At 33.6% G+C, this 17,298-nt stretch overlaps 1 protein-coding gene across 13 annotated transcripts in view; it reads right to left on the bottom strand.

Moving 5' to 3' along the window:
* The window catches only part of LOC105152720 (Ankyrin-repeat, SH3-domain, and Proline-rich-region containing Protein), a 90,589-nt gene that overhangs the window by 1,939 nt on the left and 71,352 nt on the right, over positions 1-17,298 (bottom strand). For 12 of the 13 annotated variants that reach the window (XM_087409645.1, XM_087409640.1, XM_087409641.1 and 9 more), the window contains 6 exons: positions 6,024-6,262; positions 4,748-5,249; positions 2,986-4,525; positions 929-1,705; positions 400-566; positions 116-315 (listed from right to left, as the gene is read on the bottom strand). In XM_087409645.1, the coding sequence (XP_087265771.1) occupies positions 116-315; positions 400-566; positions 929-1,705; positions 2,986-4,525; positions 4,748-5,249; positions 6,024-6,262 (3,425 nt within the window). The remainder of the gene's footprint in view (positions 1-115; positions 316-399; positions 567-928; positions 1,706-2,985; positions 4,526-4,747; positions 5,250-6,023; positions 6,263-17,298) is intronic. The other variant, XM_011067142.2, reaches the window with a different exon arrangement.

Genomic DNA, 17,298 nt, shown 5'->3' with positions numbered 1-17,298 from the left:
AAATCTAAGTATTTTGATATAGTGTATTATAAAATGTAATTTCACGATATTTTGCTTAACTTGAAAAAATATTAATCTCGCTTATCATCAGTCATTTATGATCAGTTATACTTACCCCCAATAAATTCCGAGGTACGTAGCCTTCTTTATGTCCGAGTTTGCTCCACCACCATTCTCGTTCGTTATCATCCCCCTTCCGAAGTACGATTACAGAGTCGCCGTTTTTCAATGAGAGTTCGTCAGCGTGTTGGGCCTCGTAATCGAAAACCGCATATACCTGACCGTTATTCATAATACCCAACTTTTCTTGAACGCCTGTGTGCACAAAAAAGATGTTTTTTTCACAAATATATTCTTTGTACCACAATTGATTTTAAACTTTGCTCCGATGATACTGACTATACAAATACTCCGAACATCCGTCGAATCCTTCTTCGTCCTCCTCGCATTTTTCCGCGGCGGTCTCGTGATCTGAAAGGGTGGTTGCGAAAATGCAAGCACCATGTTCGACCAAGAATCTCACCATAGATAAATTGTTACAACTGGCGGCGCAGTGTAATGGCGTCCTATGTAAAAAATATTTAAATATTTATAGCAGATTAAAGATATTCTGTATATAAACCAATAATTTTTTTAGAACAATACAATAGGCTTTTAAATTTTATGTATAATCTCTTTTAACTTTTTAATAACTAATTCTTTTATGATCAGATTTTTCTTGAGAGAGAGAGAGAGAGAGTTTATCAAAGATTATATTTTAATTTTCAATTATATTATAATATCATATTTTTATAGACTTTAAATCACAATTCTATTAAGTAAAGCTACTTGAAATCAAGTGAAGAATACGATTTTATTTATCCATCTTCATTTAGCAAAATATTCTCTTGCACGTAGTTTTCGAAAAAAAATCTAGTGTTCAATTTACCATCCATCGCTGTCCTGGGCGTTGACATCGCAGCCGAATTCTACGAGGAATTTGACGATCTCGAGGTGACCGGCGCATATGGCGTTGTGCAGAGCGGTAATACCTTCATCATTAGCGGAGCTAGGATTGGCGACCTCTTTCGCGGTTTTCTTTACGAGCTCGAGTTCTCCCTCGAGACTAGCGTCGAGTAACAGCGCCAGTGGGTCGAACGATACCCGCCTGGACAGATTGACCTTGCCACCACCGCCTCCCGTGCTCGTCGATTTGAGATTTCCCTTCTTCCTCCTCATTACTTCCGATATCTTGCTTCCGTCTATCTCCATTTCACCTCCGGTTCCCCCGGTCAATTCCGAGTCGGTCTTCATCTTCGTCGGTTTATCCTCTATGTTGATTACATTCAGAGCGTCGATGATGTCCGCTTCCTCCAGTCTCTCGCCGTCACCGATATTATCTTCGTTACTAATCTTGCAACTGTCCGTAGTGTCGATGATTTGCTGTTGATGTTGCTGTTGCTGCTGTTGTTGATCAGTCTGCATGAGATCCGCCGGAATTTCTGTCTCCGGAAACAGGAAGGCCGGGGGCATCTCAATTCGGCGATTTATCGACACGTGAACATTGGATTTGGCGTATCTCAGTTTCGGTTGCTCTGATATCGGTACTTTCTTCAATGTTAACGGCCGAGCTTTGATAATCTGATGATTGGCCAGTTGCGTTTCCGTGGGAGATTCAGGCGGTTCTGACGTAGGAATCGGTGGTATTTCCTCGTCCTTATCCGACCTACAAGATTTATAAAACAAATTTGGAAATCAGAAAATCAATAATTAATTGAATCATTATTACATTATCGATTACATGGATGAATTGAGAACGATGAAAGATTGTAGCTAATTAAATTAAATAATTTTATTTCTAGTCTAAATTAAATATATTAATCTTAAAAAAATTAATTAATTTGAATATCGTGCTTGATATTGTATTATAAAAAATTCAACAGAAGGTAAAATATAAATAACGAATTGTCTAGATCAAGACTTACAATTCTCTATCGACTCTGACAAAAGGGAAACCGAATATAATTTGCAACGCCAAAATCCCATTCAATATTTTGTAAATCTTGAATAATTGTATCAAATCGTCGGTCGGCTGCATATAAATCGCAAAGGGCACAAATAAAAATTACGACGAAATTACGACGAAATTACACGATTGTATCTGATCTGGCTGTCGCTCGATATGTCTATCAACATTAATAACCATCCAATAAACAGATGTTATTAACAGTCGCGTAATTGAGCATCGATTCGTGATTAATCATGCACGAAATCATCTCCTGGCAATTGCAGGCACGTTAATCGTATGTATCACTGGCTTGCACTGATCGGAGAACTCACGAAACACTAAGAGGAGCGCGGGCCCATGTCGTCTCCGCGGAGCCGCGAGGTTCTATTTCGGTGTCTATTATTCGAGACAGGCTTCGATTCACTGGCCAAATCGATCGCGAACTAATTAACATTTATAATTAACCCAGTAATTGTTTTGTCATTCCGCAGTCCGAGTTCGCGTGAATTGTTCGATGAATTCCTTGATAATATTGTAATTCTACGAGGGGTGTGAAGAGAATGTAAAGTGTTTAAACAGATTTAAATTGCAACACGCGGACAAAAGCCTTTTGTGTACATTTTATTATAAATAATAACAAAGATTTAAAAATATTCAGGATATATATTTGAATGAAATATTTGAGAATAAATTACGCACAAGCATTTTTTAAGCGCGAAATCTCTGTTTAATATTAAAAATTGTTAACTTTTTAAATTTATGTATAAGATGTCTAATGAAATATGATCTTAAATTTTAGAACTTCTTTTCCAAAATTCTTTTACAGTGGAAATATTTAACAAAGTACTTATTTAGTAGATAGACTTATTTAATAGAGATAGTCAATATAATAAGAATATAACACAAGATCATAATTCTCAAAGTTTATACATCTTCATATCTAATTATATCTTACTTCTTACAGGATTATCATTTAAAAATTAGAAGCATATACAAACCTTGAATTGAGATTTGTGTTAGTCATCTTGCACTCGTTGATTCCTTCGGATGACGACACATCAATCTTCTCGTGATGAGTAAGTCTTGGCGGCGGATTCGGTTTGCTCGGTTTCGGTGGCAATGCCGGTTTCGTCTTATCTTCTATTCGCGGCTCATTGAAATTCTTTCTCTCGCTGTCGCTGCTCTTCGTCGCCGACTTGTCGAATTCGAATGGCCTGTCCGGTGTTTTCGCGGGGATTTCGAACTTGGTGGCCACATGATCAACCGTGTGTTTCGTCGTGGAATTTGGTTCGTATTTGGCTGACACCATCTCGAATTTGCTCTGACCACTACTCTCATACTTGTTTGACTCAGGTTTATACTCCGATTTGTATTGACTGGCGCTCGAAGATTCGTGTTTGAATGTTGGATTGTGATCATACTTGTTCGACAATCTTCCCTCGTGCTGTTGCTGTTCATGTTTGGTATACTGTTGCGAATTCTGACAACCAGATTCGTACTTAATGTTGTGAAGATGCTGGTCATGTTTCGCTTGATTTCCAGTTGGATCGTGCTTGCTACTCTGTTGCTGTATCTCGTACTTGCTCGTGAGATTCTGATCATATCTAATCTGCTGCTGCTGTTGTTCATGTTTATTGTTAGACGGCAATGCATGTTCGAACTTGTCCTGACTCTTGCTCGATTCAAATTTAGTTTTTTGATTGTTCAATATTTGATCCTGGCTTTGCCCGAGATCGTTAGGACTCAACACTTGTGACGATTGATTATACTTCTGGGAAGAATTGCCATGAAGACCAACGAGATTGGACGAACTCTGGATCTGATATACGGCTGCCGGAGAAGACGCGTGAATGTTCGTCGTCTGATTTGGATACTGCTGTTGTTGCTGTTGCTGCTGCTGTTGAGCAACGGGATAACCATGTCTATAATTTGCTTCTTGATTCCCGGCGTTAGATTGTAACTGGGTATTCGCCGTCGCTAACTGTTGATTGTTGCCGATGTAGTTTTGTGCCGCATTGTTATGTCCGCGACCCAGTAGGCTCAATGTCTGCGGCATAACTGGATGGATCTTAGTCGAGGAGGTTTGATAGATCTGTGACTTGACTGAAAAACTTGGTGCCACGCTCGACACTGGTTTTTGATGACCACCTACGGTCTGTTGCAGATTTCGATGTTGGTTCTGCGTGGTTTGTATGATCGATGGAACGGTAACACCTACGAGATTCGACGTTGTTGATGCACCACTAATGCTGCCGCTCACATTGTGTTGCTTCTGCTGGAGGTTGCCATTTTGATGCTGCTGCTGTTGCTGTGTCTGCGATTGTTGTTGATGTTGATGACCTTGGTGAAGACGAAGACCTTGCGACAAATTGTCCGAGCTAAAGTTATGCGCAGTATTACAGATGAGATTGTTACTGTTATTGTTATTGTTGTTGTTGTTATTGTAGTTGCAACTCGATTGGATTGTCGTGGATTGGTTGCCAAGATTTTGATTGTGTTGCTGTTGCTGTTGATTGCTTCCTAATAATTGAGATTGTCCTAAATATTTTTGACGATAATTAGATCCACATTTAAAATCATGTTTACTATTTGTTGATGAAATAACAATTCTGTATTTATTGTATTGGTTATTAATTTACAAGTATTTATAGCAAATTATCTTTTCGAGAAAAAAAACTTAATTTCAAATAATTTTAAAATTATAAGTAATTATGTGGATGCTCAATGTTTTAAATATTAAATTGTGAGTAAAACACTTACCTTGAATATGAGACTGCGACTGGCTGTGAACGATTTGATGTCCGTATTGCTGAAAGATCGGCCGCTGTCCCAATTGAGAGGCGCTCGCTGAATGTTGTATTTTATTTTTGTTCACATCGTCTTCTATAGCCTTGAAGTTCATTGTAAATTTGGTGTTGTATGGCAGTGTCTGGTACTTGGGATCGTTTTTGTTCAGATTGAAATCATTGTCGTTCGGTATGTGTGAATACGGCTCGATCGCGGCGATATTGCCGGCTGGTCTTAACTTGCCGCTGTTGTTAAAACTATCGAGCTTTGTGTCCGGGAATCCTGTATTGTTAACACCACCGCCATTAGGACCCACTTGCGTCAATCGTTGATTCAATGCTCTCTTGCGCTGGAGACGACTTTGAAGTTGAGCTATTCGCGCGTCTATCGATGCCATCTCGGCCTGTCGTTGTGCCAAGGCTTGCCGTTGTTGGGATACTACTTGGTTTTGCTGTTCGTTCATCTTGTTGCGATACTACATAAATTAGGGAAATAAATTTGGTTTTTTTCTTCATTGACTTTTCCTTATGTCTTATAATACGCTTGAAATACGCGCATAAAAATGTCGCTATAATTAATTCGTTATCAACATGTACTCAACTATATACATACCAGTTTCAATACTATGAACAATTAGTATCACAATTAAAAATTATAAAAACTAAAATATGCTTCTTCATATTTTTTAAAAAAGTGAGATAATCTCAGTATTTTTCACTTTAAAATATATAATACTATCTTTTATTAAAAAAAAAAAGTTTCTCTCTACCATATGAAAAGAATAATATACACGAAAAATGAAGGCACAAATCAATAAATTAAATACTTTATCTAAATATTCAATAAATATTCAGTACGAAAATAAAATAACATATTTATACAAATTTAAATCATGCAAATAATTCATGCACACAATTTTATTTCATCAAGGTAAATTTTTCCCAAATTAAATAATTAAACGATAAATAACAATCTGTTACGCTCTAAAAAAAATCTATTTCAATATAAATTAGGAAAATTATTAGTATATATTTCGACATGATAACAATCAAGAAAAAAATCAGATTTAAATTTCATTTAAAACATTGTACACCTGCTTTCCACAAATTCTGGGTCGTCCTATAAACATGTAAATATGACATAATTGATTTGTATTTAATTAGCGTAGATTGAAAATAGGACAAAAACTTTATGCTTTTGCGAGACAAGGTCGACTCTCTTGAGACCATAATCGATGACGCGAGCTTACCATAAGCTCCCTCCTAAGTTTCTCCAGTTCGGCACTGGCTGGGGTGACCAAATGTCCATTGCCGGTAGCACCCGTGAGACTGCCTCCAATGCTACCGGCGCTTCCACCACCGGCGGGAGCATTCTGACGACCTCGGAGTTCTTCCAGCTGCCGCGTCAGCTCCTCAACCTTCGCTACGGCCAATGAGAGTTCCTTCTCTTTCTCATTGAATAGGGCTCTGATGCAGTCCAGATCGGAGGCTACGGATGAAAGAACGGAAGAGGAATAATGAGAATAAAGCAAGAACAATGAAAATAACAAGGATAATATAAGTAAAAAATAACATGTAAAAAGAAAATAATGATAAAAAAGAATAATACAAATTCAAGAATATATATATAATAAAAGCTACAACAATAAAAGATTCTTATCAACTTTTATGTGTGGGGTTTGAAAATAATTCTGGATTACTTATTTAGATTATTACTTTTTCAAGCAATTTAGAGAAATATCACTCATCACATTAACTGCATATTATTTAATATATTTTGATGTATAAATACTTCGATTCATGTTTCTTTTCTATATTTTATTTATTTTGTTAAAATCATTACATGCTTCAGTGATCAAACTGATAAGATTTCACATGGAATTCGGAAGATCCAGGTTCGAATGCTCAGCTGAGATGATATTTTTCTCAATAAATTATTTTCAATGAATAATAAGTTATTTAAAAATGCTTACTAATATTATAATTGTGTTTCAAGATAAATTGATAATCGGTATACAGTTTGCTCGAACTGGAAATTGTAAAAATTTATACAAAATTATTATTAGGCACTAAGATCCGTCTTGATCGAAAATGGATCTCTTCATTCATTTACGTGGAAAGGATAATTTTGCTGGTCACTAAAAGTTAACTAGATATAGATCTAAAAATAATTTTGTTGTATCGTTAAAATAATTATGTAGAAAACTCAAACACGATAAACTGCAAAAAATTTTGACATTCTAATAAAAAGTTCGAACGTCCTACATAATTATTTTAATAATTCAACAAAATTTATTTTTAGATTTGTATCTATAGCTAAATTAGATACATTCTCAGCAAAACTATTCTATCCGTGTAATTTATTTTGCATGACCAATTTTCATCTAGGTATATTGCTGCGAGATACATCTCATTATAAGATACGTCGAATGAGATATTGATGGAAAATGAGCGAGATTTACGTGGCCTTTGACATTCGATGTAATAAATTGGGGCCTCCGAGGTGCACACCCTGCACCCAACACCAATGGACGTTACGAAAATATACGCCAGGGGATGACGTTGTATTAACGGGCGCATTAATCATCGCCGGGTGACTTATCTAAGAGCGATACACTTTCGTGGATTCCATTGGCTAGTATCTCTTAAGCACCGAGGAGCGCAACGGGTGTCTCGTACTTCGTATCAGATTAGAAAGTTATTATACGTGCGCGATGGACCACTAAACTAACCACATATTGCTACACGGATCTCCGTATTGGCCGTACAGAGTGATCTGCTGTGACCTGGAATTCCATTATCGAATTCTGGATTGGTACCCGGTCGACTCCCTGAGTACTATCTATCTGCCCAGGAACGGCATCCTTTATGGTCTTTCATTATTTCCTGGTAATCCCATAGCCGTCGAAATTGTCAATGCAATTCTAATTTATACGAAACCGATTAATGAGTGTTTTTTATACGTTTAGCTCAGCAAAGTTCTGCTGGATGGTAAGGACATTAATTGAAATATATACGTATCGCAATTAATTCTTTAAAAATCTAATTATCCAAGAAATTATTCATGATTCATTACTATATCTTATAAAATAATCGGGTAGAATAAGATATTCTGGTAAAGTAAGTAATTAATAAGAAAAAAAATATTTAAAGGAGAGAAAAATTCATTTTTTTTTTAAATTCTTCTCTTTAATTTCGTTTATTTCCTTTATTATAGAGTTATTGTGCTATCCTCTCAGAAACAGTGAGTAGCACAAATCCTTTCTTAACGCATTGTTTCTGCCAACTGCTTCACAAAATGAATAATCGATGAAATTTCAGAGAGAGTTAACCTTTACTAATTCTCTGACTGTCTAAGATTTCAAGTTACGAAGAGCAGACCGGCTTTCGCATATCAAATAGATGATTTGGCTCGACTTCTTCTTTTGTGTTGTTTGTCTGTAGTCCGTTAAGCCATCGGCATGCTGATCAGCATTTTTGCCAATTGGCATAGATCGATCGACACGTGTTCACTTATATGGCAATGAGTTTGTCGATCGAATGGATGATTAAAGGAAGGAAAAAAAAGAGAGAAAACGAGAGAGAAAGATAAAAGCTTTTAATTCTGTTCTAAAATAAGCCTTCTATAAGAACATAAAAGTAAGCAAAGAAAAAGAAAGTACAATAGATAAAAAAAATATAAAAATATATAAAGTTGAAAAAAGTAAAGCGGCAATAATAATACATGAAGAATAAAAAGGAAAGCGGAAAAATATATGCAGTTATACAAGATTATGTAATAATGTAATAATAAAGTATTTAAAAAAAACAATAAACTGCAAAGTGGGAAAAAACAAAGGATAGCAACGAGCAGGAAAGCAGAAAGAAAGAGAGAGAAAGAGAGAGGGGGTGGGAGGGAGAGGGAGGGAGAGAAAATATTGTCTTAAGATGAAAAGAGATCTTAGTATGTGTTTAGCATGGGATTTATTAAATATCACATAAAAATAATTTCTCAATTTGTGTGAAATTTAACTTTTCAACAATATTATTATGTATATAGCACAAATTTATATTATGCTTAGTGAAATAACGCAGCATCGATTTCATAGAACTGCGTTTGCGCAAAAAGTTCAAGTGTGAGCGACTGGTGAGCGATATTTTGTGAATATTTTGCGTGGGTGTATGTACGAAAGGATCGAAAGTTGATTCTTTTTACGTAATTCAACTTTTACCGTAGTTGAATTTAATTTAGACTCCATTTCGCCAACATCAATTAACTTCAATAGTAGTTCAATTGTCTCTTTATCTCCTTTTGCAAGCAGAATCCAAAAAGAACTAGCGAAACAATTGAACTACAGTTAAGTTTAATGGATATTGGCGATATTGACGCTAAATTAAACGACGAAACGTGCCTTAAAAGTCCCATCGATTAAGGTTGATTGAAGTTTATTGTCTTTTTTACTTTTATTTTTAGAAGAGAACAGAGAATCGGTTAATCACGTCTTTGAACTGCTTAAATGTATTCGGACATTATATTTTTATGACGCAAAAACCAATTATATGTATAAACACAAGTGTAGCTTTATAAAAAATAATTCAATAATTTAATTTGTTTCTTTATTATTGAAAACAGGAAAACAAATAAAGAGAATCAGACATTTAATTGTTACATTTAATTGTTTTCAGCTGAAACGCAAAAATGCTCAACTTTTCTAACGCCCTAAAGAGGAAGTGATTAAACCAATGTTAACTTCAACATGCATGGGAACGAGAGAGAATTCAGAGAAATGCGATAGCGCTCCGACATGAAAGCCAATCGTTGTGCTAGTCTCGCCAACGAAATCAAACGCCTCTCATTATGCATGCCACCCGCCTATTCGCGCCATTTGGGATACATAAAGCCCGCGGGGCGAATATATTCGTAAAGTATCGAAGAACGCAAAATTCTCGAACGCTCAACTAGTTGAGAGACGTTCCTTGAACTCGTTTTCTCGCGAATGTCACGTTCCGTCGTCAGTCTATTCAAAGGCAATTTCGCAGCCACCAAATGCTCCTTGAGATTCTTTCTTATTCCGGAAACGAGAGTCTCGCTCACCTTCAACATTTCTTCTACTTTCCTCACCGCAGAATGCTTTGCAATTTTAATAACGGATCCTATGACTAATCGACTTCTTTTTGTCAGTCAAAATTCTTGAAGAAGGTCTAATCAGCTAAAAGTTATCATAATTTTTTTTACCTGTAATTTCTTCATTTTCAAATCTGTCACTGCATCTCTTATTTACATCTCTTATTTTCATTAAAATTTCATTAGAGGTACAATTAAGTGAAATATCGCATATATTTTTCTTCAGTCTTTATCTCTCGCAAATAAATATTTCGTTTTGTATCAAAAATAAAAATACCAATGTACTAAAAATATTTGGAACGTCGAAAAACTATTTTGTGCTTCCAAAAAGATACAAATATTTTTCTATTATTTCAAAAATATATTTCAATTAAAATTCATCGAGCATATCTCTTTATTTCCAGCTTACAATGTGACGTATATATGAATACGCAAGAATACGAATATATATGAATATCGAAGAATACTATAGGTACAAATATTATAGGTATAAATATTGACATACGACAAACGCACGAGCATTGCGACTGATAATAAAGCAATTATAAAGAATAAAATGATAAAAGAACGAAGACGGCGAATAATTGCTTGACGTTTAAAGATATATCAAGTGTAGGTATGGTCTGTGCAAAAGACTAGAATTAAAAATATATAGATACTTCCGTATAAAAATAAATATACATATATGAAACAGTTCAATGAGATTAATATTTATACTTAGCAATACAATTTTGTAGTTAAAAATTTTCTCATTTTATCTTGATAATTTTTTAAAAAAACATACTTCTTATTAAACTAATTTTTCATTTAGGTTCTAAATCGTCGCTAAACTTTTTGTATTACTTTCATAAATACAATATACAGAAATCTATAATTTTTTTCATTTTGCTAAAAAATATTTGTAATACAACTTTAACGTTTCTTCAGCATCTTGAATAATAAAGAAGTAGTAATACATTTAAAACTCTGTGAAAAATCAATTTTCAAGCTCGATATATTTCACGATTCGTTTACACGGTTCATGTTTACAGAAACCTTTTTCTTTGTAACGCCATGCTTTATGCTTTTATACAATCGCCTGTCAAAGTATCGACCTTTCCCGGCTGGAGAACAGTCTGTAGGTACGAGGTTTTCCATCGATCGACGTCCTGCGCGTGCAATCGAATGCGTCCGCGTTTTACACGCGCGAATGTGCATAGGATAAAGTGCGACGCAACTGCGGCGCTAAACAATAGATTCATCCACGTCGCCACGTTGCGTCGCTTAAATGCACGGCAAATGACATGTCGTGCTGTCGTCGCTTCGGAATTTTACCCGACACTCGCTCCACGATAATATTTAATTTCTTCACGTCAACCTCTTTCGCGCACGGACGAATCATATGAAAATGTTATTTCACACGTCAAGATGGAAGAGCATCATCCTAAAGAATTGAGAACGTGCAAAGATATCAGAGATCGTCTCGATAGAAGAGAGCACATAAAATTGAGACTCTAACTCATGTCGTTAAATCTTCCATTCAGTTTTACAACTTTATAGATGAGTTATTGGCTTCGATTTTCATTAAAAGGAAATGAATAACTTTGTTTCAAGGAGAGACTAAAACATCGAGAGAAAAAAATGATTGCATTATAGTTGTGCCATGCAAATATAGTCAATTGTGTTAATAGTCTCGCACATTGAAAGGTTTAGTTTTTTTTAAACATATTTTTTAGTTCTTATTATATTAGGTGTTGGAATTAATTCGTAGCGTTTTTAATGAAAGAATGTTATTTATTTCACATGAGCATTAAAAAATACATTAATGAAAGTACTTCCCATCACTTGTAAAACGCTACGAATTAATTCCAACACCTAATATAATTAAAAAATAGTACGTGAATTAAAAAAATAGTTAAATTCATTATAATTGCGATTGCATTTACTGAAAAATATTTATTTTATTCATATCTTGATATTTTTTTTATTACTATATTAGTACTTATTCGAAATCACTACAATTTATAGTACAATACAATTTTTTCATATTTGAAAGAACTATCATATATGGTTATTACTACTAACATTATAGGTGTAATAAACCGTATAAAAATGAAGTTAACTGTAATTATTTTGCCAAGCAATTATCAAACACTTTTCTCTCAATGTAGAAGAGAGTTGGAATCGTTTGTCGCGCTTTATTTTTCATATCTTAAGAGTCTATAATCAATTTCAGAGCAACAATAGAATTTACACGGTACTCAACGCGAAGTGTACGAAACTGATTGAATTTAGCAACATCGTATACATACAACGCAACGTGAAACGATGAAAATGCGCTATGAAAATGCATATGGGCGGGTTCGCTCCATACAAAATTGTACCAGAGCAACCAGGATTCCAATAGCTGTCAAACGTTTTATCTACGATTTAAAAAGTCCAGCATATGAAATTTTCTTTATTCAAGTGTCAGCGTTGTATTCAAATATTCTTTATTAATTTCTGAACGACTTGAATTGTTCAGTCTTAATTTCTCTTTCGTTATATTTTTGCAAAAAAAAAACTGCGACACGTAGTGACCGGTTTTTTATCCTTTAATCCACTTATATATTTCTATTTTTAACAAGCAAAACGAGCGCAGGCACATTTCCGCGGAAATACAGTTACACCTTATTTGCTTTTCATTTACCAGCTTTTATTATACTTTACTAAAAATATCCATATCAAATGTACTCTATCAAATCAGGAAAAACGATCAACATTGGAACTCTCATGTTACGATTTTAAGTAAACAGATAGTATTGTAGTATTTTTTCCTATAATCGACAGTAAGTACTTTAATTGATTTATTTATGCCTGTTTCCACCATTGATTAATATTAATTTCGGTTCAATTTATTCTAATTAATTAATTATGTAAATTTCTATTAATAAAGATTAATTTTGATCTCGATTTAATTCACTTTTCACTCTTTTAATTCTTAGAACTGGAAAAAGATAAAAAGTAAGTAAACCGTGCAAGATTAAAATTAATCTATATTGGTAAAAATGAACATTAGAAAATATGAAATGCGAGTTGAATCGAAATTAACTCTAAATTTTTTAAAGTAAAATCTCATTCTAAGGATTGAAAATTGAACTCAGTCTTAAAAAAGAGTGGTTTAATTTTCCAAATTTTAGAGAGAAAGTTATTCTATATTGGTAGAATCGGGCATAAATGAATCAATTACAGTACTGCATTTTGTAAGAATTAGAAAAAGATGAAAATAAAATAACCGAGATTAAAATCAATCTATATTTTATTGGAAACGGAAATTGATAAAACAAAATGATTTGATACTACTACGAGATTATTTGTGTACCGAGTATTGTTCGACGTATGTCGAAAATCTCGACCCTTTTTTTCGCACATCAGGGATTGGGTGATAAAAATTATGGCAAGCTTACATAGCGTGTTCCGCTGGGTGTGGTCATCACGTGTTGCGTGTCAATATCGTGCAACGTATGTGCACATATAAAAGGTAAAGGGGAGCGTCGCGCTTGTTTCGATCGGTGCGTGAATTCCGCAGCGATGAGGAAAAAAAAGAGCCGCTTGGACAATCGGATCTAACGTTTGTGCAAACGTTACCCGCTCGAACGGACATCGGTCGAATAAATCGCAAGAACAATTAAATGTAACAGACTACCAAAATCTGAATTCAACTGTTACGATCGCAATTGTTATTATTACGATATATAATGGATCATCGCGTCAACATGTAATCTGTTCAGTAAAATTGATATTTGTTCAAGCGAGAGTGATCGCCGAGAAATCTACCCGTTCAAGCAGTGTTCTACTTTTTTCCGCTGTGAAATCGAGCAATTTATTTTTTTCTATATATTGATGTTTAGTTTTCTGTATTTAAGTAGTTGTACACAACTCGCTTTCTCGACCTATTTAATTTTGATGGCAAATACACTGAGAAATCCATTTAATTGAACAAACAAAATTTTTTAGTTAAACGATATCGTTAATTGAATTTGTTATATATTTCTATTAAATGTGGTACAATAATTATTTAATATAATTATTTATCTTGTTGATTTATCTTGTTGACAAATCAGAAAATTCTAATCGTATCAATCAGAATTCTAGTTATTTCAACTAAATTTATTCCATTGAAAAAAAATGATGTTATATCAACAGCATTATTTTAATTGAGAATAATTTTATCGATTTAACAACAGTATTGATAAAACAAATAAAATAAAAATAAGAGCATATGTTTATTCCATTAATAGTGTTATTGAATTAACAAAATTATTTTCAATTGAAATAATACTGTTTATATAATCTCATTTCTTGCAGTGCAGAAAATTCTGATTTGTCTATTTTCAACCAGAATTTCAACTGACAGATACAATCTGAATGATACAATCAGACTCTTTTTTCCAATGCAGCTAAATATTAAAAAGAATACGTGATGCGTTATAAATAATGCACCTGCGTAAGGTTTGAAACTCGACAGTCATCGACAGTGTCGAGTGGACACACCCTCTCTCTCATCAAAGTGAGCTCTTTCGGGCTTCCATTAGGATTTCTATAGATGACTCGGCTAGCGTTAACGATTTTCTATCCCAGTTCCGGAATTCTTACACTCTAATTTTAGTCAGATGCAAAATTAATAAGAAAATTTAATAATATTAACATACAAGTTTGGTTTAGTGTGAACAAAGTTGGAATAAAATACCAACCAACAATTTAGATTCATTCAATTAATATAAAATTTTCTAACTATATTACTTTGTTATGTCGATTAAAGGCTTTATTTGTCCGTATCGAAAGATCCAGACGAAAGATTTAATTGATTCAATCAAATTTTGTTTGATTTAATTAAATGAACTTCTCAACGAAAACATATTATAGATGAATCACATTAAAGAATTAAGAAGTATCTTTCCGTTTTTCCGTACAATTTTCTTGTTTTTCGACGTTTCAAATATTTCGGCGTTTGTCCGAGAATGATTTACCAGCCAGTGTGACCGCGGATGAGTTCCGTGCAATTGCATTCTATAAAAGCGTAGCGCGGAAACGAAACGCGCGGTCGGTCGATTCTGGTCGAAACTTTCCAATTTATTTTCCGGCGATGATTCTCGGCCGTGAATAGCGAATACGCGAACCATTTTCAAACCATCGATTTGTATTTGGATTTCATTTATAAACCGGCAAAGTATAAACCCAACTGGAAATATGCTCGATGTCGCTGACCGTGCCACACCGAAGATTAATCGCGCTTCCCAATGTGAAGACAGGATAAATCTCCCTTATCACATTTACCGAAACGAGATGGATTCCTGTCGCCGAGAGGTATCGTCGATATACGAAATTAGATTGGTGAAACTCAAATGACGGAAGATAGTGTTTTTATCTTTGCATGTTCGGCAATTTAACATTCCGTTCAAGCATTTTGAGAAGAAATGATCGTGAACCATTTTTACGTGAACCATTAGATGATTTCGCAAGAAATTAAGAAATGTTCTATAATTAGTTAATTTAATTCATGTTCTACAATACATTTCTCTTGATATGAATAAAAAAGAAAATGAAATTCATAATTTCAAAATTAATTCTTAGTACACATAATTAGGTCATTCAATGTCTTGCATATTTCTTTTTTTTTAAATAAGGAGCACCAAGTAATTAGTTATAATACTTATATATTATTTTTTTAAATACGGAAACTTACAAATATTTTCTAAAGATATTAAAGAGTATATGTGAAAATATTAGGTGTTGGAATTAATTCGTAGCGTTTTACAAGTGATGGGAAGTACTTTCATTAATGTATTTTTTAATGCTCATGTGAAATAAATAACATTCTTTCATTAAAAAACGCTACGAATTAATTCCAACACCTAATATATTTTTATATACAATACATAATCTTTAATTACATAATCCGATCTTTTATTATACATGATGAATCGTTTTGACTTGTTTTTATCACTCACAAAATGTATTTTATCTTTACCTTTTCTTTTTTTAAATACACAACTTTACAAATACTAAACAAATTTGTTAAATTTTTTAGAACGTATTTGTAAAGTTGTGTATTTAAAAAAAAGAAAAGGATAAAGATAAAATGCATTTTCGCCAAGTACTCTTGATATTTCAAAGAAGCGTAAGACAATTGTTACCATAAGAGTTAATATAAAAGTAATGAAAATTAACTGGAGACAGAACGACTCACCGTAATAAAAGACTAAAAAGTCGTGTATTAAGAGTTAAAAATTATAAATTTAAATTTAAATATAGTTTTTACTTTAACATAATTTTTCTCATACGATAATTTTTCTCTAATTTAAATATATCCATAGACACGTATAATTATATGTATACTCTAAATTCTTTCGTACGTTCTTTTTAGGATTTCTTGTATATCAAAATTAATATTTTGCTACGTACAAATATTACGAATTTCATATGAATTTTGCAAAAAAGTTCAAGCAATGAAAAATTCTCGAATACGGTTAACCTCGTGCATCGCATAATAAATTAGTGTCTGCTGTATATGAGTCTGCCGGGAAATACGGCAGAGATGTACGTTGGTGCGGAGTTTCCTGCCGGGAGATTTCTTGCCAAATCATTTGAACTTGCAGCAAATTGCAACAAGTTTGGCTACTGAAACTTTCAAGACTCAGCAAAAGATAATAAAACAATTGAACGTGATTAGAAATTGAAAGGGGCGAAAGGCGTGAAGATGTGCCTCGTGACATAAGAGTGTGATAAATCTTGGGCGATTATTGCGAAAAGTTTTGCGGATTTTTGCTAGAGATCCACAAAATTATAGTTTTATATTTCCCAAGTTTTTTTGAAATAAAGTTGGAAAAATCTCTGTCCCTTTTTCTCTTTTTCTTCTCTTTCACATGTGCAGATTTGAATAAATTGTATTGATCTTTTTAAATTAAAAATTTAAATTAGAAATACTGATTGTTACTGGTTTCTATTACTTGCTTTTGAATAAAAACGAATGATAAATACAGAATAAAATTACATTCCCAAGTCAATATCGAACAAACAACATGGCCAAAATACAAAAACTAAAATTATATTATTATTCATACATGATTAAATATTCGCAAAAAGAATAAAATTATGAACTTTACATGCATACATGTGGAATTTTTGTCACATTTATCAAATAAATAAAAAAAAAAAATCTTTTTAGATTATTTATGTACACAGAAATTACGTCAACAGCTATTTAAATGTCAAACGGAGTGTTTGAGGGAAATCTTTTTATATAGAGAACGCATTTGACGGAGCGTATATTCTCCATTATCCAAGTACATCTACGGCGCAATCGTTTATTAAACGACAAGAGATCCTTGCAATTTTTTTCCGTCGCAGGTGCTGTCGACGCATAACCAACGTTTCTCTGCCGCATCGATTCGTTAGAGAAT

Source organism: Acromyrmex echinatior, chromosome 9 (genome assembly GCF_024713525.1).
Source record: "Acromyrmex echinatior isolate Ae372 chromosome 9, ASM2471352v2, whole genome shotgun sequence".
Taxonomy (NCBI): Eukaryota; Metazoa; Arthropoda; class Insecta; order Hymenoptera; family Formicidae; genus Acromyrmex; species Acromyrmex echinatior.
The sequence above is the reverse complement of the archived record's forward strand: the minus strand, read 5'-3'. Positions and strand labels throughout refer to the sequence as shown.